Raw genomic sequence first — 24,958 nt, 5'->3', positions numbered from 1 at the left:
CGAACGAGGTTTTCTAATAACATTGGAATCAGTTTGATGGCAGACATTTGATTGTATGGCCAACTTTTTGTACATTTTAATTCCCACACTGTGACTTCAATTCAGGGCAGATTTCTAAATTGTTTCAATTTCCCAATTTCTCCAATGAAAAATTCCAATTTCGCTTATGAAAAATCCCAATTTCCCCTTTTTAAACTCTAAACTAAAATTGCTTCATTTCTTTCATTAAATCTCTGCTACCTGTTGACATTTATGTCTCCAAAACTCTTTTTTGAACAGACTTTAATCCAGGTTAATCTCATGGGCTTGATTTAAATATTATTGTTAATCCTGTGTAGCAGTCAGTAGTTTTGAATTAAACAGCTTCAAACTCATTTAAAGTCTAACCGATTCAGATTGTCTTTATTGTTTTTTCAAATAGTTTATTAACCTCTTATCTCAGTTTGTGTTGGGCTACCTCTTTTATTTTTCATGAGAATGTTTGTTTTTCTTGTGATTATTACAACAAACGGAAGTAGATTGGTGTTGTTATTATTTGTTATTAAAATTAAATGTCTTTGGCTGCGGTTGGAGTGTTGCCATTGTCTTTAAGCCCCTTAAGGTGTTTTGTCTGTGCGTATGTCTGTCTGTCAATGAGTGAGTGTAAAGTTAGCAAGACTTACTTACATTAGCGTAATTTGTTTGTGTTTGTTGCCACTTCTGCTTTGTTTACTTCGTTCGTGTTTATTGTTATAGACGACCAGACAAGGGACTAACAAATCTAATTTAATGGTCAGATTTTTTGTCTTAATTCGGTTGTGTGTGTGTGTAAGTGTTGGTGTTTTTCCAACTTTAAAACAAAAGACACTCTAACATTCGACATTGTTGCACTGTTTTGTGTGAGTTTCAAAGAAATAGAGTACAAAGAAGAGCCCGCGTAAAATAAGAAATTTCCCAAGGGCAACATTTTTATGACCAAAGAAAATTTCGAGGAAACTACAACACCACAACCTACAGTTAGAAGACATACAGATAGAAGAAGAAAACAAATTGGGAAAAAATAACAAATGATTTTTAGTTGAATTTTGGTAGTGTTAAAGTTTAGACATCATGATGGAAGTTGATGATGTTTTACGCTTGTAACTATTTTAATATTGTTTGTTTTGTGTAAAACGGTGTTTTTTAACAACAAAAGTTAAAAACAAAATGTGTTCTTTTTAAATTACAGCAATAGCAACAAGAAAACAAAAAACATTGACCAAGATTAAAAATAAATATTAAAAAACTTTTTTCATTAAAATCAAAAAAACAAAAACTCGTTTATCCAAAAATAAAAGTGTTTAAATTTAAGCTTAACAAGAAAAGGAAGTGTTTAACACCAACAACAACAAAAATATGGCTTCATTACAACAAAAACGCCCCTCCATATCAAATTGGTTCTCTTCTCTAAGAAGACAGCCAAAAAATAAAAAAGCTTCCTCATTATATGGCGTGGACAAACAATATCAACGTAGCTGTATTGATTTGCCTTCCAGTACATTTTATGTGGCTCCCAAAAATGGCCAGGATAAATTTATTTCCTCCAACACCAATTCTCCCATCATCACTAACTCTACAGATAATTTGCTAGAAAATGAGCGTAAATCAAAATCAAATATTTGTGCCAGATGCTGCTGCTCGATCTTGCCGCCAAAATCGAGATCTCTAACGCCCCCATCTTCGCCCAACACTACCAGCAATACCATAACACCCGATTCCAATACACCCACAACGTGTTCGCCTACCCGATCTCCTTCAATGAATCCCTATAACAGCATAGCTGCATATAATAATATTACACCAACTGCCACTCCTTTAACGGAGGCACCCCCCTCGCCTTATGATAATGTGCAACCTACCATCACCTCGTCTACAGTTTATGAAACTGAAATAAGCAAGCATGTGGAAATGGTGCGTTTGGAATCCTCAGATTCTGGAAGTCTGGGTTTATCAGATAACCCCATCACACCCACTACACCAAACACCCCGCCCGCCACTCATGTCCTCAAAAAGACCACAGAATTCCAACGCTCGCTGACCACCACCACCACAAAAACTCTCGTTATGTCGCGACAAATCGAGCTCATACTCAATGAAAAAGGTGAAATCATTGGCAAACGACCAAAATCCCTAGAGAAAACCACACGTTCCAGCAGTTTGGGTTGTGTTTTAGACGAATGCGAAGAATTTAATTCCTCAGTCCTACCTACCTCGCCGCTCAATGAATCGTCACCCTTGATTTTGGACTCTAACGATATCAAATTCATCGATGACTCGTCCACATCTCAAAGCGAAAACGAACGCAATTCTCAGCAAAGTTGTGCCCCACAAGATACGGCAGAAAAGGAGAACTACTACTATACATTGCCTTCGAAATTTAAGAAGACTCCGCGATCGAAGAGCGTATCAACGGCGGTGGTATCACCGCTTAATCTTAAGGCTGGCCTTATGTTGAACAATAATGTGGGTAGTTTGTGCGATGACTGTCGCATTGTTATCGAACGTAATCGTAATAATCGCAATATTCACTATACAAATGCTCTGATAACGAATAGGGTAAGTAGATTGATAAATGTTTTTCATTTTTTAAATTGTTTGCGAAAATATACTCAAAATTCTTTATTTATATTGTCCTAAGGAAAACATAAAATGTTCCCCAAATGCCATACAAAATGTTCTTTAAAAGTTTCGTAGAACTATTTTAGTTTAGAAGGGTAGTGTTAAGTAGTACACTTTCACTCGGAAACCTAATAGTCCATTGTAATTCCCTTCAAGAAGGAATTAAGCAAAGCTAGAAGCTCTGGAACAAAATGTATCCAGACATTTTGTTCCAGAGCTTAATAATAAAAATAACTTCCCGATCTAATCTAACATAATCCTCATGGAATATAATCCCTCATGGAATTGTCGACCTAACCACCTAAACCTGTGACGTTGAGGTTCTGGGTATTAACAGATAATATGTTCCAGGGTTTCTAACTCCTCCTCGTCCCCTCACACTCTACAATAATTCGTTCAGGTCCAGTAGCAAACATTATGGTAGCTGAAGTATTTAATCTGGATCACAGGATCTTGTAGATCCTACAATCCAGTTTAGTTCTCCATGATCGGTTAGTCCGGAACAAAATCTCAGCCAATAACATCCAGTGGTAATGACTGATTGGTGGTTTCGCCGATGTCTCCCTCTCTTCTAGGGATAGTTCCTTGCAAACTCCTTCAATATTACAATGTGCTGGCTTACAACACAGTCTGGCATCGAATAGATCCATTAACCTTACTAGGGCCCGTTTTCGGTAATGTACCAGCTTGGATTTGACTCTGTGATGACTTTGCGTTACCTGTAGAACAATGAAAGTAAAGGGATAGAAGTGAAAAAGAATAGTCAGAGAAATAGAAATAGTTTTATGGTAGATTAAAAGACAAAAATCATCGGACACTGATCCTTCCAAGATCGATGTGTGATACTTTGGAGAATGAATCGTCTTTCTATAAATGTGAGTCATCTGATGAGATTAATGAGGGTTCTTCTTATTTCCCGTCATGATAGCTTCTTCTGAAGCCATTTAATGGTAGTCCAAGCCTTCTTGCATACGTCTTGCTTACTTGATGACTTCGTAATCTTAGTAAAGGTAATGTACAGGTCCGATTTATCTAGTTTGTGCCTTTTCAAAGGGAACATTATCGATCCAAAGTTTGCAGACTGCAAGTGGGATGTTTCACACAGACAATCTATATATTCGGCAGGTTATCAGCAATGCAATTTCCTGTGCAGGTCGCAAGTGAATGTCTCGCCACCATGTTTATAGGTGTCCGGCATTCTTTCTCCACCTTACCGGTATTAATGCTCCCAATTCGTGTCTACGATTCTTTTGGATATTTATATTACAGTCACGGCCTTTGGTATCCTTGCAGTATATTAAGTTTCTTCGATAATTCACTATCAAGAATGATACTTAAGTATTTTCAACACTGCTCAGACTGGGTAAGACTAACGGAAGATAATGCTCGAGCACAGCACAAGTTCCATTTTGGTAGAATTTACACTCAATCCAATTCCGACACTCCAGCAACTAGGAATTCTAAGATCAGTTTCCAAAAAACTGACACAGCAACGTAATCCGATCCAAGATATAGGAGAACTCCTCGCCCTTATACTTGATTCCATGATTGGTATGTTATCCTTAGCTTTAGTATGCGAACCCTACTCCTTTTAATGTCCCAAATTGGTGATAAATAAAGTACTACCAGGAAAGACTGGCTTGATAGATAGTCAATATCCATTATGTAATTTAAATTACACTGTGCTGATGATCAGCAGGAATAATGTTATCCGACCAAGGTGATTTATATGTTTGGAAGCTTTTAACTACAACATATTACAAATGTCCTTCTTTTTTCCGCCGCATAAATTTTCACTTGATCAAGAAATGTCACAAAAGAAGTTAGAAACAAAAGTAAAACGAAGTTTGTATAAATAGTATAGGCGAAGCTGAATTAAAATTAATTTGGACTAAGGTTCAACTGATAAAAAATGTTTCTTGTTCAATTTACCTTAAATTGTTATAAAATAAATCAAATTATTTGTATAATCCCATATTTTAAAAGGTATTGAAAATATTGTTCAACAAAATTTGGCACCACTATTCACAAACTATTAATAACTGTTAAACTTGAAACCAGTTGGTAACTCCTCATGCATATAAATATTGCAATAATAATGACAGTGTTGTCAAGACAAAATTTATCTACATATATGTGTGTATTTGTTTTTTTTTTTGTCTCCAGCAAGTAATTTACATTTTTGTGTAAAATAATAATGTGTGATTCCAATTTTTAATATTCTAAAAATAAATTGAATGACAGCTAACATTGGCATTTTTATTAACAAAAAAAAACGATTAAAATACAGCAATAATAAAAAATAATAACATTTAATGACAACATTGATGAGCTCATAAATACAAAAAAACATATTTTGAAATGAATTGTTTAATGATGAAGTAAATTATTAGATAAAAAAAACTACAAACTATTTAAATATTATAAATTCTTGTAATATTAAAAACAATTCTTTGCATTTTATTACCTAATTTCTTTAAAATAAAAGATTTTTGTTCATTACTCATAAAATCTAAACATGAAAATATTATAACCCGTAAAAAAATCGCCTAATTAATTATGACAGCCAACAAGTGGTTTCATGTGTTCTCTTATGTTATGTAGAAAAACATGAACAAAGATGACTTAAAATTTTATAAACAAAACAACATTTCCTTTAATTAGCTTTAAACTACTTGAAAGTATCAACACAATTGTACATGAAGATGAACAAAACAAATCTTAAATATAAACGATATAAAACTATTTTTGAAAAATATAAATAATAGCATAAAAAACCGGTCCATACATAATATGTCCTCATACTATGATGTAAAAAATAAAATCAAGAAATAAATACGCTTTAGCTGAGTGTTATAATTCAAATTCTTTTACAGCACAACATTCTTCACTAACAATTATAGAGGATTTAACCCGTTGTCAAACTTCAGGTTAAAAGAATAACTTGGCCGCACTTTGTTTACAAGTGTAATTGTTTGATAGTAATGCCAAGTTGGAGACATGAAACCGTTATATTCCATTATGACAACATTCGGCCACATGTAGCAATAACTGTTAAAATGTATTTAGAATGAAGTGGTTGGGAAGTTTTGCCTTACCCTCTTTATAGCCTAGCCCGTGCCCCGTCCGGATACTATTTGTTTCGATCGATGTTAGACGCTCTCTCTGGGATACACTTCACTTCAGAACAGAGTATCCGAAATTGCTTTGATTCGTTCTTGGCCTCAAAAGATGGACAAAGATTGGCTGTGAATCTATATTTTGCCAGAAATTAAAATAAAAATTTTAAAAAATCCAGCATTTTTAAGTCTTAATCCCAATAATAAACAAGTAAGAAAGTATGGTCGGTCAAGCCCGACCATATAATACCCTACACTAAGTAAAAGAGCAAAAAAAATGTTTCTTTTAAAATTTCAATAATTTATATTTTTGAGTGATTTTCGGAAGTGGGGTTATATGGGGGCTATGACCAATTATGGACCGATCACCATGAAATTAGGTCATGAGATTTATGTCTATATTAAAGTTAACTATGTTGAATTTTGTTTGTTTACCAACATTTTTAAGCGATTTATGCACGTTAAAGTGATTTTCGGAAGCGGGTCTATATGGGAGCTATGACTAATTATGGACCGATCGTAACAAAATTTGGTGACTTGAATTTTGTGTATATAAAACTTATTTGGAGCGGAATTTGTGTAAATACATATATAAATTAAAGATTTATGACCGATAAAGTCCAATTTCTGGAGGATATTCGTATGGGGGCTAGGTGAAATAGTGGACCGATTTCAGCCAGTTTCAATAGGCTTGGTCCTTGAGCCGAAAAAATAATATGTACCAAATTTGATCGAAATATCTTCAAAATTGCGACCTGTACTCTGCGCACAAGGTTTACATGGACAGCCAGCCAGCCAGCCAACCAGACGGACGGACGGACGGACGGACGGACATCGCTTAATCGACTCAGAAAGTGATTCTAAGTCGATCGGTATACTTTAAGGTGGGTGTTAGACTAATATTTTTGGGCGTTACAAACATCTGCACAAACGCATAATACCCTCCCCACTATGGTGGTGTAGGGTATAATTAAATTGTTCTATCATTAATATAATAAATGATTTAATATTAAAGTTATCATGTTGTTTTATCAAGAACTGTCTTGTCATGAATTATATAGCTGTACCTTAGCTTTAGAGCTTTAGATCTGTTATCTAAATCGTTTTATTTATGTATCTACTATTTTTCCAATTTCCCCATGGGTTAATCTATAATAATCTTCTCGTTTCTTTCATACACGTTTTCTAAACAAGAAGCGCCTTTATAAATAACTCATGGCTATGTCATCTTCTCAGCTTATGTTGAATAACATTCCACCATTCTTTATTGTACTCCAATATTAACAGACATACATATTCATTATTAAAAAGCCTTTAGACATACAAATTTATCTATTTAGCTGTCTTCTTTTCATTAGATATTTTATTATTTTTTAATTTAAAGCGATTTGCTGCAAACAGGTTTTTTGGTATTTTTTTTCCTCGCTCAACATCTCTAATTAGTATAATTGATTAAGAAAAAGACATCATCATCATCATCATCGTCCAATGCCGGGTTTTATAATGAAAATAAAACAATCTTAAAATAAAGAAAAAGTAGATGATGATGATAATGATGAGATGTTTATAAAAGTATGAATAAAAGATCTAGCTGAAATACTATTACTACTTCCACTACCATTTCTACTACTACTACCCAGCAGTTCGGCAAGACTATCAATCCAATTTAGATTTTTGCACTTTGTAATGCAGGTATAATTCATTTGGTTACTTTGTATATCCCAGGTAATATAGTTTAAGGTCAATTGTCCATTTATTGTCTCTAAGTAATCTAGGGTGTAGTCACTTTAAACTTTTTTTGGAATGCTCTTTAGTGGAATGCTGAAGTAGTCTATTGGATAGTCAATTGTCACTAAATATCCTTTTGAGCTATTTGACACATATGTGCAGATAGAAATCAATAGGTTACTTTATATATCTCAGGTAGTCTGGCAAGAATTCAATTGTCACTTTAGTGTCTCTAAGTAATCTAGAGTGTAGTCACTTAATACTTTTTTACTGCACTTTAGAAAGTAGTTAGAGCAAAAGTAGTATATTGGAGAGTCAATTGTCACTAAATGTCCTTTTGTAATGTGAAGTTTACTCTCTGCGATTTATGACTTAAAATAACCAGTACCTAGTTCTGTAACTAGTGGTGACCCCAATGATAGGTAAATTCACTAGCTCATGGCACTTAACCACAACTGCTGGGTACTTGCTGTATCAGTTGTATGCTATGGTAATATTGTGACAGGTTTTCTGAGTTATAATTAATATTTTCTTGCTTGCGATGATTCAAAACAAAGCGGTTATAGTTCTTTGAACTTGGGGTATTGTATGTTATTATGTATTAGAAAATAATGTCTTTAAAATATTTTGTAATTGTGTTAATTTAGTTTGGGGAGAAAGGTGACTTGATATGATGATAAAATTATAGCTAATGGAATTTTTAATAATGAGTTTCTAGGTATTTTATATATAAAACAAATCAGTAATAAAAAACTTAGTAAATAAGGAAGTAAAAAAAATTGGCAATTTACAGCATCATTTACATCAATTGACATCTCTTTATATAACGGTAAAGTATGCAGTGCTGCCAATATACATATATATTAGAGTTACCAACTGAATTAAATGTATACAGTGGTTGGCAATACAATGGAAAAGTGTGGTAATATGTTTTGAAAAATAGAACGATAAATAAAACGATTCAGATAGAGGAATATTATCCAGAATTTGAATAATAAAATTCATGACAAGACAGTTCTTGGCAAGTCAACATAAATAAGTTTAAATTAAATAGTTTAATATGACAATTAATTAATGAGCAAATTAATTATTTTTGTGGAAAATATTAGAATAATGATTGATCTTCATGTCAGAGAATTGCTCCCACAACTAACAAATATATTTTATTTATAACGGTAGCTTAGCGGTAACAGTTGCCAAACTGAGACAAACTATAAAATAAAACTTTCATTGAGCCCTTTTCAAAGCTTCTCTTTTCCCTAATAATGTTTCAACTCTCCACAAAATTGAATTTTAACCACAGGAAATTTAATCCCAAACAGTTAAGAATCAAAAAAATGTATTTAATAAGAAATTTTCTTAATTTCCTTATTATTCACAACAAAAACCAAAGAAAATCTAAAGAAGTCATATAAAAATTAAAAACTAAGTATAAAATTACAAGACAAATATGTGTCAACATTGTTAACGAATGAGTCCAAAGACAGACGTCAAACAGACAAAACTAACTGTCATTTACTGGGTGTTTTATTTTTTTTTTGTATAATAAACTGTCAAATTGACAACTACTAGAAATGAACGAGTAAGAGAATCTTTTTTATACAAAAAGTATGATTAAAATGTATTAAAATAAAAACTACAAATCTAGATCATGGTTGATTTGTAAAAAAAAAAATAAATATAAAAAAACACTATAAAGAAGCCACTCAAGTTACGCTGAGAAAACGAAATATTTATAAAAAAATAAATAAAAAAAAACTGTAATACATGCAGCTTAAATTAAAAGCACTTCTTGATGGCTTTTTAGATTTGCATAAAAAACATTACAGCAAAAAATAAATCGTCAAAAAAAACCCACCATAACTGACAATTGATATTTTCCGGTTTGCAATTTGTTGTTGCTGAATTTTTTTTAAACAAAAAACGTGTCAATGTTGAACAAAATTACTTAAAAACTTCCTAAAAACTACTTAAAAATATTAATTTCAAGTTAATTTATAAAAAAAAAATAATAAAAAAAACAAGAAATAAAATTAGCTGTTTATTGATTTGTTTATAAAACACAGGGCTACAAAATTTAAAAAATTGCGGCTAATTTTAATAAGAATTTTTTAATACCGGACAAATCGTTCACGAGTTTTGCCCCTTAATTTTCTATATAACAGCACCGGAGTCAATTCCCACTAAAGTAATTAAAAGCTATCAAATCTTAGTAATAAATCCTCTGACTTGGAATCAGTGTGCTGCTCTGTATAATTGACAAATTAAATATTATTTGAATTTAATAGCTCCGTAGATTTCGTTGCATTTATTTCTGGACATATGTAATTAGCATTAAGTATGGCGAAACTGCAATTAAGGCGACAAGCTGCCAACACACAGTGGTTTAGAAACATTTAATTTTGAAAATAATTCGGGAGCTCGTTCACGAGCTAAGGCGTGACTGGGCTGATTTTCATTTACGTGAGTTCGGAGTTGAATTTGGATCTAGTGGTCGACCACCAAAGTTGGTCAACTAGTAACTACAATATTTACAAAAAATCACTGAAATTGATTAGGCGTATAACATAAAAATCCCCGATTTTTTCCCAAATTTTTAGCTTTTATTTTGAAACATTTGTACAATATAAATTTATTTAAAATATTGGCCATTCTTAGGAATGACATTTTTCCATCTTTCTGACAACATATGGATTCCAAACCAAAAGAACAGCTCATCTTTCAAGGCCAATAACGAATCAAGCCGATATTGGATACTCTGTTCCAAAGTGAATCGTATCCCAGAGAGAGCGTTCTGCTTCGAAACTAATAGTAGTCGGACGGGGCACGGTCTGGAAAATAAAGCGGGCTAGGCTAAACTTCCCAACCACTTTATTCTAAATACTTTTTAACAGGTATTGTCATGATGAAATATTGAGTTTTAGTTGTCATTATTTTTTATCTCTCTAAATTGCCTGCACTCAATTCAATTTCATGACATTATCCCGCATTGACGCCTTAATTGTAATCGAGCTTTAAATGCCTTAAATTCAATCATTTAAAGTGTATCTGTTTGATCAGACACCCAGTAATGTGTGTGATTTAAAAATATAACAATAAAAAAACGAATTTTTTATTAAATTAAACTCAATGTGTGGGCCATGTGGTGCCATGGTACGTACATAACAATAAATGTTTTAATTTTCTGATTTTGATAATTTTTTTTTTAATTTAATTATCTTTTTTAAAAAAGTCTTTGACAGCATTTTGTTTCAGTTGTTTTATTATACATTTAATCATTTAATTTGCAAATTTGTACATATTTTTTTGATGGCGTGTATGGTTTTTTTTTGTACTGTGTGTGTTTCAGTCCAATAAACTTAATTGAACTTAAAAAAAATAAATGCAGAAGGAAAAAAATTCAAAGCATGCTTTATACGGCAGGAATTTTTAAAACTAAAACAATTAAAAAAACAAACATGTTTAAACTTCCGTAAAATTTAGAGTTTTGTTTAACGAATTTTAGGTTTTTAAGGAAGTGTAATAAATTTTTACAAAATGATGTAATAAAAATGTTAAATTTCAATATTTTTCATTTAATTTAATTGTTACTTTTGTTTGTTTTTATATTTTTAGCAAATCAAAGATGAATTATGCGAAGTGGTTTCCGAAATGGAGGCACTCGATGTGCCCGAAGACTGTAAACATTCCAATAAAGATAAACAAATGTCCATTGGACGCAAGAAATTTAATATGGATCCCAAAAAAGGTAAGAAATGAACTTTTATTTAAAACTAGCTTGAACAAGATTTTTGCAATAAAAATAGCTTCACTGTTACATTACTTTAGTTGGCATCGCCATCTAACTACAGAGTTGCTATTTTAGGTAGTTTTAATGTTAAAAAACAATGGAATTATTTAAAAAAGTACATAAAGTTGTTGAATTGATAAAATTGGTTTAAAACAACTGGGAAACATATTAAAAAACTTAACTTTAATCACTATTTATCTATTCTCTGACTACATATATTAATATTTCCTGTTAAAAGTAAAACTTTAAACTACTAACACCTCCTCAAAACACCGTTTAATTGCATATAATGATGACAAATGCAAACAAATAGTTAACTTTTATACAAAACTAGCTTGAAAAAGCTTTTAGCGATAAAAATAGCATCACTGTTACTTTGCTTTAGTTGGCATCGCCATCTAACTACAGAGTTGCTATTTTAGGTAGTTTTAATGTAAACAAACATTCGAATTATTTACAAAAGTACATGAATTAATGAATTAATAAAACTGGTTTAAAACAACTGGAAATCATATTAAAAAACTTAAATTTAATATCTACTATCTTTCAAAAGCTTTTAGCAGTAAATATAGCATCACTCTTACTTTGCTTTAGTTGGCATCGCCATCTAACTACAGAGTTGCTATTTTAGGTAGTTTTAATGTAAACAAACAATCGAATTACTTACAAAACTACATAAAGTTGTTGAATTAATAAAATTGATTTAAAACAACTGGAAACCATATTAAAAAACTAAACTTTAATAACTATTTATCTATTCTCTGACTAAATATATTAATATTCCCTGTTAAAAGTAAAACTTTAAACTACTTACACCTCCTCAAAACACCATTTAATTACATATAATGATGACAAATGTTAATGATATACATATTACCATATAATTAGTTTAAATTAATAATAATAGTTTTTTTGTTATATTTATTATAAAACATGCTGTTTACACGCGCCACTGACAGTGTGCCATGTTAATAATATTTTGTGTAATACCACAAATTAATTAAGTGCATCATGCTGAATGAATGTCAAAAAGGATTTTATGTTGCTTTACGGTCTCCCTCGCAATATTGTACAATGTAATAATGCTTGAAATGAAATTAATAATAAATCGCACTGGCATATTTATGTAAAATACCACACGCATGCGAAAACCTATAAAATATAAACGACATTATGAATGGGGAAAAACACTTTACACATCATTACGGCAAATCCACAATCACATAAGGATGTGAAAATAAAAGGGGGAAAATTGTGGCAAACTATAGTACAGTACGATAAATAAGTGGAGTGGTAAAGTACAATAATTGGGAGTTTCTAGCAAAAATTATGCCCTAGTGTGCCCTTAAGTTGCCTTTTTATGGTTTATTTGCATGAAAATAATATCACAAATTTAGTATTTTGATTTTTATACCCCTCACCATGAGTGGTAAGGATATACATTGTACATATATCCGTTTGTAATTTCTAGAATTTTCATTAGTTTTTATTTTGAAACATTTATACAATATACATTTACAGTATTAGCCATTGTTAGATATGATATTTTCCCATCTTTCTGGCAACATATGGATTCCGAGACAAAAGAACTGTTAATTTTTTGAGGCCAAGAACGAATCATGCCAATTTCGGATACTCCGTTCCAAAGTAAAGTGTATCCCAGAGAGAACGTTCTGCATCGATCGAAAGAAATAGTAGTCGGACGGGGCAAGGTCTGGACTATAAGGCGGGTGAGGCAAAACTTCCCAACCACTTCATTCTAAATACTTTATAACAGGTATTGCAACATGTAGCCTAGCGTTGTCATGATGGAATATTACGGTTTCATGTCTGGCCGCATATTCTGGGCGTTTTTCGGCCAATGCCCGCTTCAAACGAATCAGTTGCGTTCAGTACAGGTTCCATGTGATGGTCTAGTCAGATTTCAGCAGCTCATAATATATAGGACCTTTCTATTACCAAAAAATACAGAGAATTACCTTAGCGCCATGAATATTTGGCATTGGTGTCGATTCGGAACGATCTCTACGCTTCGAGTTATCGTAATGGATTCATTTTTCATCACAAGTAATGATTCGTTGCAAAAATTAATTTCTTTTATAACGTTCAAGCATAATTTCGGCACTTTTTTCAAATTAAAGAAGTAAAGCAAAACTTCCCGCATATGACGCAAAATTCGACATTTTCGAATCAAAATATGGACTGGGAACAAATGTTGCCCGATTTTCGCCATACTTTACAATATAATTTCAGAGTATTTAGAACTAACCGCATAACAATATATTTATGGCTGCTCAAACAGTATTCCGGACGGACATCTCTGGTCCGTTATTGTCCATTTTCAATACCAAACAAACCTTACCAACAGAAAGTATTTATATCAGTCAGCTGGCCCTTTCGTGTTTTCAACAGACCGACGGATGGACATAGAAGATATGTACCGTTAGCTTAGGGTTAACAGTAGTCGAGCGGAAAAGGCATTTTTGGGGTAACGGTAGCCAACCTTGTTTATCTTTGGCATTAATGGCGCGGCTTGATTCCATTCAATATAAGTTATTTAGAGACAATTTTGACAAATTAAACAGATAAACATTTTCAATTGGTTCGTATGGTTTTGAATTAATTAATACTTCAACAGTCCAAAACTGAAAGTAATTAAAAAAAAATTACAAATGCTTATAGAATCCATGCGAACTTTTTCCCACACTACTTTTCTTACACACTGTAATGATTTCCTGTTTATAATTGAAATTATGATTGATTTAATAAAAGGGTGGTTTTTTCCAACTTTTCGTAATTTGTAATACAATTATGCAGACATATTTGTATATTAAATGAAACAAAACAAAAAAACACTATAAATATTAAAATTTATTTAACAACTTAATAAGTGTTAATTCCCTTAAACGCTACAAACCTCCATTAAAAATAAAATATTAAAAAAATTTCCAAAAAACGTACCGCCTGAATAAAAAGATACTTAAATGCAAACATGTTGTAATTATTTATAAAAAATGAAGAATTTTTGCTAAAGATAAATATAAGGCAACTAAAACAATATTCCTTTTTGACAAATTTGACAGTTCGTTGACATTTGAATTTAAGTAGATATGTATAAGTTGTTGCTATTGTTTGGTAGTGATGCCACCACTCCTTTGCCATGTCACGGTTTATCATGATTTTCGAGTTTTGGTTGATTTTTATTGTTTCTTTATTTTATGATGTATAAATATGTAATAATTTAGTTACGGGTACATTCTTGTTTCGCCTTTTTTTCTTCTTCTTCCTTTCTCTTTATTTTGTATGAATTATGAGCATGTGTCAAAATTGATTTAAATTACTTTATGATGTTTACTTTATTTTAGCTAAACAAAATTGTATTATATTTTGTGAAATATTGAATTATATTTTATTTGTTACTAATGATGTGTGATCATTATAAAACCCTTAGGAAAAAGCATGACAATTACTTATTCTTTCTTTTGTTTTCCTGAAAATGTTCTTAACGATGGTGTTGAAATACATGTTTGCGTTATATATTTAATATTTTGCTGAGTATGCGGGATAATTTATCAAATATTTGAAAGTTTTTTTTTTTGTTTGTGCGCAACTATGAAATAATTTATTATGAAATTTATGTTTGGAAGAGTAAATTAATTTGATGTTTTCAAGGTTTCAGTTGAATAACGATTGTTATAGATTACTCATTGTATAAAGAGGGAAAGGGCATAACATCTCTCTGTGATTGCCTTTAAGATGTTAAATATTTAAAGTTTTCTGCTTACTAGACTAATAACTTGAAAGAACTCGAAAATGTATTTTTGCTGCATTGATTTATACATATATTTTTTCAAACTTTTATACAATTTCTATACCTGATACATTTTTGTCTTGATAAACGTCAAAATGTTTGTCAAGATAAAAAATTATCAGGTATATTCTCCATTTATTAGTATTATTGCTTCGTTGTGACAAAATTGTTAGTACTCAGACAACGTTGTCTAGACAATAAACGTCATTAATTGTTATGATAAATAGTTGTCAAGTATAGACCAGGGGTTTAGTTAAAACAAACAATGTTACAAAAAACAAGAAGAATCGGTATATCACTTCTCTGTGAATGTTTTTAACAAACAATGTTACAAAAATCTGTATATCATCTCTCTGTGAATGTCTTTAACATAAATATTCCTAGATTTCTCCATGAAAGCCTTAAACATTAAATTTGCATTTTTCAAACATTAAACTTTTTACAAAATTCAACTAAACAGTTCAGTAATTTATCAATTTTGTATTTATTACTTTTAATTAAATCTTATTTAAAGTACATGGTAATAAATTTAATAAACATTAAGAAATTCGATTCGCTACCGAAAATTAAACCAACTCGAATTAAGTTGAAAAAAACATAAATCTTTAAGCAAACAATTACATGTTCAATGGGCCATTAAATAAACCAAAAAGCGAAAAATAAAAACTAACAAAAAGGAAAAATAAAAATATTTGTTTGGAAAAAAACAGTTTTTCCTTTCCTTTTTTATTGGTCAATTATTTAAATTCACATAAAAAATTGTTAATAAAGTTAGCCATACATATACATACATATTTTATTTGCATGTTTAACATACCAATATTCCGTGAAAATAAAATTTAATATGTAAAGCAATAGGTATAAGTTAAATAAATGCCAAGTTAAAAAAATAAGGGCACGTCAAACTTAGTTTTTCCGACAATTTGTCAATCATTAATATGTTACAACAATAACATAATAAAAAACAACCACATTAAACTAACGAGAGCAATAATTTTTCGTTTAAAAATAACGGAAATTAAAGTCCAAAAAACGCACAATTATAGTCTAAAAACAACCACAAAAGAATCGTTACCATAAAAATCATGAAATTAGTTTTTTTCCTAAAATTATTTACAATAAACCCCATTGAAATGTGCGGTAAAATATGTAATAATCATAAAACTGAAAACCGGCAACTGCAAAATGCTACACCAATCAAGCAAAAATTGAAAAATGAACAAAACAATACCCTATCAAACAGAAGAAAAAAAAAACAGCAGACAGCAAATGAAATGTCAGTTTTACACTATACGTAGAGAAACAAAAAAAAAAAACCTCAACAAACATTAACAAATGAACAAAACAACAACAGCAATGAACATTCACCAAGAAGTGTTATTTATATGCTCCAATATTTTTGTTGATGTTATTTTTGCTGTTGTTTTTGTTATTTTTTTTTTAGATGTAAACAAAAACCACTTATACTCTCTGACAAATACACAGACACTATTGTTCAATACAAAACCAAAAACCATATAATTTTTGCAATACAAAATTTGTCTGCTGGTGCTCCCTCCCCCTCTCCCCTTTCTAGTTGTTTTTGTTGTTTAAATAACTGTTTGTATGCGGTGGTATTTGTTGTATGCCTGAATGTCTCATGAATTGTTATTGTTGAAAATTCTCCTGTATGACGCTCCTCTTTAGAAGGCAAGAAGCACGATTTTTAGTCAACCTCAACAATACACAACATATTACGAGGTTAGTTTGGAGAAGTCTCTTTACATTAAGTTGCTTTTTAAAGGTTTGGAATCTGAAAATAGTCTCAGAGGTCATAACCTAAAAAATGAGAAAGCAATTTCAAAGTAATTAATGGAATTTTGTCATGCAAACAACGACCGAATTACCCCATTCGTGATCGAATGTGCTATCAAAGACTATAAATATATATATATATTTATAGTCTTTGGTGCTATCGTATCGATGATTTCGATATCGAAATTATGATAAAATGTATGCCATAATCTCAAATAGGAAAATTACGACAAATTTTACTCGACATCTAATGCGGTAATTCGGCCCCAGGACTTTTGCAATACTTTCATTAAATCGCCGAGGACAAGATCAAATAGTCTGCAACAATATTTGCATCATATTTAGGCCTTTGATGGAAATTGAGGAAAAATATACTGTTAAAGTTAACAAATATTGGTTAATTTTTGGCAACGACCTTTGGTCGTCAATCAGCCTTATCATGTAAGGCGTAGGCGTTTTACGACAACGACAGTTTCGTACTAGATTAATGAAACAAGTTGAATAATTTCTTTAATCTAGTACGAAACTGTCGTTGTCGTAAGACTACGCCTTACATGATAAGGCGGAATATCTCTCTCGTTAATTAGAACTGCCATACAAAAATCTATTCCAATTTTCAATTCAAAATCATAATTTTCATGAACCAATATGTCCATCAAAAGTATTCCTCCTAAATCTTGTTGATCTGGGCTTCTTTTATCGCCCTTATGTCCGGAAGAACTCACTTTCTTGAAATTTTTTACATCAGAATAAATTAACGAAACGGAGATTGATTAGGAATGATACATCACCAGTTGTTTACCGTCAAAAATCAATAATAAATGACAAACTTAATTTAAACCAAATTGGGATTTATATGCAAAAACCAATGTTCTTTGACAACCAATCTCTCTAGTAGCGATTTTAGATCGGTAAAACCATAATTCGAATGAACTAAAGTATCCAATCAAAACACTTCCTCCTGAAACTTATTGCCATTTTTCGAAAATGTCGAATTTTGTACCATCGAATCGTCATATGCAGGAAGTTTTGCTTTACTTCTTTAATTTGAAGAAAGTGCAGCTGAAGCACACCGATTGCTCATTAAAGCTTAGGATGAATGTGTTACATCGGTTTCAACGTACGAGAGATGGTTTGTGCGGTTCAGAAGTTGTTATTTTAACACGGAATACAAAGATTGTCCAGGCTAGCCAAAAAAGTTGGAATACCAAGAACTGGAGGCATTACTACATGAAGATTTTGTAGAAGTCAACAAGAGCTTGCAAAATCATTGGGATTTACTCAAGCAGCAATTTCAAAACGTTTGCAAGAAGCAGAATTCATCCAAAAACAAAGAATTTGGGGGGTACAATGCGAATTGAATCCGAGAGATGCGGGTACAATGCGAATTTGCATGTCCGAAATGATGCTTGAACGCTATAAATGACATTTAATGGAAAAATGGATCCATTACCAGTCGAATCGACATCAAAGCCAAATATCCATGGCGCTAAGGTAATTCTCTGTATTTGTTGGGAACAAAATAGTCCTATCTATTATGAGCTGCTGAAATCTGATCATACCATCACGGGGAACCTGAACTGAATACAACTGACAACCGAAAAACGCCCAGAATATGCGGCCAGACATGAAACAGCTCGGCCACATGTTGCAATACCTGTTAAAAACTATATAATTTAAAGAAGTGGTTGGGAAGTTATGCCTCACCCGCCTTATAGTTTAGACCTTGCCTCGTCCGACTACTATTTGTTTCGATCGATGCAGAACATTTCAAATTAAAAGATAACAATTTTAAGAAATCCCGCATTTTTAAGTCTTACACACAATAAATTAAAACAATGATATTTATTATTTTTATTAGATTTTCTCGGTATTGGATAATGGTAATTTTTAAATTATTTGACTTGCTGAACCAAATTTTGCGATTTCTTGATTTTACTCGAGACTGCACGAGCTGAATTAATAGGATCCTTAGTAAAAGTGTTAATTACTTTTTACATCGATTGGCGAATGTTCATTAAAGTTGTTAATAACTTTTTCTTATTCAGGGATATGGTAATGTTCTAAGTTGAACTTGCACTATCTGATTTCTTATCTGAACTTAATGTTAAAAACTTAGTTTAATCTCATCTGGGTGTATCTCACTATAAATACATATGTACATCTGGTTTTTATTTGGCCAAAACTTAAAATAAACTTGCTGCTATGCGATAATGAAGGTCTCATCCAATTTCCCAGAACTATAATCCTTACCCCCAGTAACACAAAGTTTGGTTATGTGTTAACTAATAGTTATACTGACAGTTTTCATACAAAAATAATTTTTAGCGACAGTATAACTATTAGTCAACGTATAACCAGGCTTCGTGTTACTGGGGGTAAGAATGATATTGAGCATGTTGTGCTGTAACAGACTTTTAAGGCACATAATACTGACAAACAAGTTCAAATCTAATTTATTAAACGATTTTGAAGAAATGTCAGAAAGTATTTGGGAATGCCATTAACATGTTCGAAGCAAATTTGTTTAACATTTCACTATTTTAGTTTTTAAAAGTACTTTTCATGCTGTCCTCGTACTATAAATCTAATGACGTTCATTGACAATTGTTTTTTATATTTATTTCTTTAAACGTAGTATTTTGCGAATAAAAAACCAAAAATACTTATAATAATCATTAATAGTTATCATTTCAACAAAAAAAAAATCTTATCTAGCTGACGATGAGTGTTGGTTCCTACTTATGTGACACATTATATTTATTTACAAATAGCAACAACAACAATTATCGTTTTTAACCATCATTAGTTGTAGCTGTAATTTAATCTCAACAGAGGCGTTGTCAACACTTGTCATGAAAACAGCGTTGGTTAATTGCTTAGCATGTTGCTATTTATGGTAGTTTGTAGCAAAAATATTTTTATAAAGTAAAGAAGTTTAAAGTCCAATATATGGGGACAAACTTAATTGGTTTCCCACAATATGATTTCAGATTTCTTGTAATAAGCTCAAGTTAAAATTAGTAGGGACAAATTTTATATTTTAAAAATATTTTTAGTTTCAATACCTAGTAGTTTTTATATGCTCCCCTTTTTCAGTTGCGTTACTGCTTTTGTTTTATTGGTGCGTGTCTCTAATACTTCTCCAACCCAGTACATTGATACTGTCTTCTCGACATTAATTTATTTTTGAAATTTACAATTCTTTGCAATTTGTGTTAAGTATGTGTAAATTATTGTTTCTAAAGGAAATAGTAGGCAAAAGTAATTTAACGATAACATCGCTTTAGTGCTGATAATACATATAAATTCATTGAGAACATAAAGTATGATAAACAAACGCCACGTGCTTTTTGAAATTGTAAAAAAATATCCAGATAATCTGAGTATTTATTCATCATCTACTTTGGGTATCTAAATTAAATATTATTAGGAGTACATTGGAAAAGAATGGAAATTAAAAAAGATTATTTGCAACTTTTTTGAGGTTTTTAAATAAAATACCTTTTTGTATTTTCTCTCTTAAGAAATTCATTCATTAATCTTAAATATTTGTCAAACCCAAAATCGTGCTATATAGTATTTGGCAACTGATTCTATCTCTTTAACAATTTCCTAAAATTTATCATATTTTTATAAATTCTATTAAAAATTTCATAATTTCTCTTTCATTACAGGCATCGGATATTTGGTCGAAAATCGTTTATTACGACATGATCCACAAGATGTTGCACATTTCCTGTACAAAGGTGAAGGCCTTAATAAGACAGCAATTGGTAAGTGTTTTGTTTAAATCTTTCATATGATATTTCATTTTCTAATATGTTTCTTAATTATCAACAAATTAGACGATAAGTAGGAAATTTTTAAATAATAAAAAAACACCAAAAACAAACCCCTTCTACACGTAGCAATATCTCTATCTATTATAGCCTATTATTCAATACGTCGACTACAATATAATATAATTTTTTGATAAACAATTCTTAATGAGGAGAAATACAAATGTATGTATATTCTTGGCAAATCAAACTAAACAAATGAAACGACAAGGCCAAATAAACAAAATACAAAAATGTATAATATTGAAACAATAAGAGAAAAATAATTTACACTAAATAAATAAACAATCAGCAGAGCAAAAACAAAACATACTACTTAAACGTTTATTTGAATAGAATTGGACTTTTAATTTGTTTTTTTCAAAAACTGTAGAAAGTCAAACAAACCACCTCAATAATACTATGTATGAGTGAGTCCTGAGTGGGCCAAATCATAGATAATGGTTTAAAATAAAATATTCGGTTTTCTGAAATGTTTATTGCTTTGGAGGCTGCCGTTTAATTGGTCCCATCAGTTTGATTTCAGTCCTGATTTGATACCTATATTTCAGTTGAACTTCAATGGGCTATAAACATAATATTCTGAAAAGTTGTAACTAATCTAAAAGATCTCACCAGAAACAACGTTGAAATCATTATATTCATGTTGGTTCGATCAAACGAGTTGAGACAAAAATAAATCTGACATTGTTTCCGATGTTTCCACCTATTTATCTCCTCTTAAATGCAGAAATCATAAGAGGAGTCATCCCAGTTGTTGCTCACTTTATTCCATTCTCCCTCCCTAAAAACACCATCGATGTCAGACTTACTCTGCTGAAGAAGTTGGTTAGATCTGTATAAATTAAAAATGTCTATAAGCCGACAAAGAAGGATGATAAGTTCACAATCCAGTTTACTGGAATCATATAGGAAATGGCAGTTGTAGTTTAGGCCTAGCTCTCTCTAATACAACGAAGAAGGATGATATAATCATGGCAAAATGTAGTGAAATCATTTCGTAAACGACCATCTATGTCAGGATGGTTCTGCTGAACCGCAATATCATTCGGTTCATGAACAAATACAAGCGGAGAAGTTAGTTAGATCTTGAATATTTCTGTATGAATTAAAAATTAATGGTTCAAGCACTGGTTTATTTTACCCACGATTAAGGATAATAAAATCACAATCAACTTTGCTGGAATCAAATAGGAATTACCTGTTGTAGTCAAGGCATATTTCTGTCTAATCCGACAAAGAAAAATGTTAGGATCGTGATAAAATTTGATGATATGGTTTCGATCACAAACATTGTTCGTCTAGAGAAATCTTTGCAAACTTCACAGTATTTTATTCACTGAAACGCCTTAGCTTGGAAACAAGGGTAAAGCTATCATCCACCTTAACAACGCCAAAGAACTGGAACTGGAAAGAACCCTTGATTAAAAATAGTGATGTTTTTTGAACTTGACTTTCTCTAAAAGATGCTTAAATTCCCAAAACAAATGCAGAAGATGCATACATCAAAAATTTTAACCCAAATAGACCAATAACAAGTTCATTATTAAAATTATTCCAAAAACTCGTGAATGTTCAGGGCTATCACAGAATTCTATTCCGATCTAAAGTGGAATTATTCACAACGAGTAAATTAGAGTTAGCTTCGCTAATCGATCATTATTGACATAATGATGAATGATGTGTTGTCGGGTGACCTAATGTCTTTTTTTAAAGATTTCCATTAGCCGGCAAGATCGGCAGATTTGACCTTTCTCGAATTTCTGAAATCTCGTGTCTATATGAACAAGCCACAGACTCTGGAAGCTCTTAAAGGGGTTGTCAGACCAGAGTGAGAACATTTATTGCCCAATGTTCTCGCCAGAGCGATTAAATATTCCCTAAACGTTGTCAAATGATCATGAACAATGGCGGTGATCGCTTGACCGACACCGTCTTCAAAAATAATGGAAAATTACTTATAAGTAAACATTAAAAAAAAAACTACATTGATTTACAAATTAAATTAACTAAACAACAGAGTTCTAATCAACATGTGTACTTTTACCTTCGGCAATGCGGCATCATCTAGTACATAAATAATGAAGTGGGTTTTCTAAATCATTGTTTATCTTTGCTCGCTTCACAACAATTCTCGTGACGATCCTTTAAGATCAGAAGACAACATCTTCAAAAATAATGGAAAATTACTTATAAATAAACATTTATAAGAAAAAATTAAATTAACTAAACAACAGAGTTCTAATCAACTTACTTTCACCTTCGGCAATGCAGCATCATCTTGGACCTTAGTGTTGCACAGGGTTTTCTTATCAATGTTTACTACTGGAAAAAGTATAGCGGGGCCAAATCACACGATCATGTTGCCGAATTCATGTCAATTCCACGCGAGATAATCTTACCTCAAATCGTTTATGCAGAATTATAGTAACGAAATCGATAACGGTTGTTCAAAAGACATCTATAAGATCGTGATAGGCAACCAATCCCGGATCTATGCAGCTTATTAACAGCGACAGAGCCAAAGTAGTTACGTTCTGTAAAATGTTTGCCATTTTCTAAGATAAATATTTATATTTCTCCAACCATTAGTAGACTATTTTTTATTTAAAGACTTCATTTAATTTAATATTACCACACTCTAATGCATAACTTAAACACTAATATTTCTGTTATTTTCTTTTCTTTATTTCCAGGTGATTATTTAGGTGAAAATAATGATTTCAATAAGGATGTCCTAAAAGCCTTTGTGGCTTTACATGATTTTACAAATCTAATACTGGTACAAGCTTTAAGGTATAATTGTTTGTCTCTATATATCGCAATATGTTTATAAACTAATCAATATTTATTTATTATTTGCTTATTTAGACAATTTTTATGGTCATTTCGTTTGCCCGGTGAAGCTCAAAAGATTGATCGGATGATGGAATGTTTTGCTCAGCGTTATTGTCAATTAAATCCCGATATATTCACCAACACCGATACCTGTTATGTTTTAAGTTTTGCCATTATTATGTTGAACACATCATTGCATAATCCATCGGTAAGTTTTGTTAAATTGTGCTTGTGTTAAATCTATCTATTCTACTCTCTTCCTGGGATGCTGGCTATAGCATTACAATTTATAGTTAATTTATATTTCCCTTAAGTATTAAAAACTGCAAACAAATATATAATGAAACGGAAGGAAGCTTTTGGGGTTTTTTTATTTATTTGTTTGTTTGTTTGTTTTGGGTATTTTGTTGAGTAAATATTAAGCAGGTGATTAAAGGAGTTAGTTGATTTGTGGGGGAAATAACATTTTCCTTCAAAAAGTTTTATTTTCAATAACTCATGCTCGTTCATCTGAGGAAGTATTTTACTTACAAGATGCTTGCTATAATATATGATTTACTTGTGAATCTTTTTTTAGAAAAGTACTGGGAACTTGTCTTTATCAATAACCTATTAGAAAACCCCGCCCCTTGTTACAGAATTCCGATTGAATGTGGAATTAATTTCGTTTTTGGCTTCTTTAGAAAAAGCTAAATGAAACCTCTTTTAGTTTTCTAATTGGAATTGACATTTGTTTGTAATTATTTGGTTTTACCAAATGTTTAATAAATCTCTTTAACAAATAATTGACTTATAAACAGAATTATTAAATCCAAGGCGAATTTATAGAAGGTGACCTCAGAAGAACAGCTGATTATTTTTTTTATTCAGTTGTTTAGACAATTGAACACTTATGGTTGTTGCGGCGAAAAATACAACAAACCCAAAAGCAAAAACAAGAACAGGTAACTTTGACAGTTCACTTATCTTTTAACAAAAACAAAGTACCTGTTGTTTTTGTACATGTTGTATTTGTTGTAGTTCTGTCGTCACCTTCTATAGATTCGCCTTGATTAAATCATTTGGGAATTAAGAAAATCAAACGTAATCTGAGGAAGCTAAAGTAATATCTATGGGATTAATAACTAAGGAATTGAAACAATTCCGAATGAAATGTGTGATAGGCCTGATAATCTACTTTATTACAAACATCTTCCTCCAAATTTCGATCAGAAAGTATTTTTGTGATTAAATTACTTTTCCTCTCTGATCTCTACTATTTCATACAAACATAAACTTTTAGTTTATTTGTTAAATAAACATACATTTTGTCATGTCTTTCTTTTTTTAGGTTTTTTTCTGTAAAAAGAAATAAAAAAACAAATCAGCGTGTGCCAATATTGTTTATTTTTGTCTCTAT

At 31.3% G+C, this 24,958-nt stretch overlaps 1 protein-coding gene across 3 annotated transcripts in view; it reads left to right on the top strand.

Annotated features, from left to right (window-relative positions):
* Nucleotides 1–24,958, top strand: part of step (cytohesin steppke) — a 117,032-nt gene that overhangs the window by 87,100 nt on the left and 4,974 nt on the right. For 2 of the 3 annotated variants that reach the window (XM_065499330.1, XM_065499331.1), the window contains 4 exons: nt 11,100–11,232; nt 20,557–20,655; nt 23,418–23,517; nt 23,593–23,767. In XM_065499330.1, the coding sequence (XP_065355402.1) occupies nt 11,100–11,232; nt 20,557–20,655; nt 23,418–23,517; nt 23,593–23,767 (507 nt within the window). Of the gene's footprint in view, nt 1–1,207; nt 2,575–11,099; nt 11,233–20,556; nt 20,656–23,417; nt 23,518–23,592; nt 23,768–24,958 lie in introns of all 3 variants that reach the window. The other variant, XM_065499329.1, reaches the window with a different exon arrangement.

This window comes from Calliphora vicina, chromosome 2 (assembly GCF_958450345.1).
Source record: "Calliphora vicina chromosome 2, idCalVici1.1, whole genome shotgun sequence".
In the NCBI taxonomy this organism is placed as follows: domain Eukaryota; kingdom Metazoa; phylum Arthropoda; class Insecta; order Diptera; family Calliphoridae; genus Calliphora; species Calliphora vicina.
Note: the sequence above shows the minus strand (reverse complement) of the source record. Positions and strands in the feature narration are given on the sequence as shown.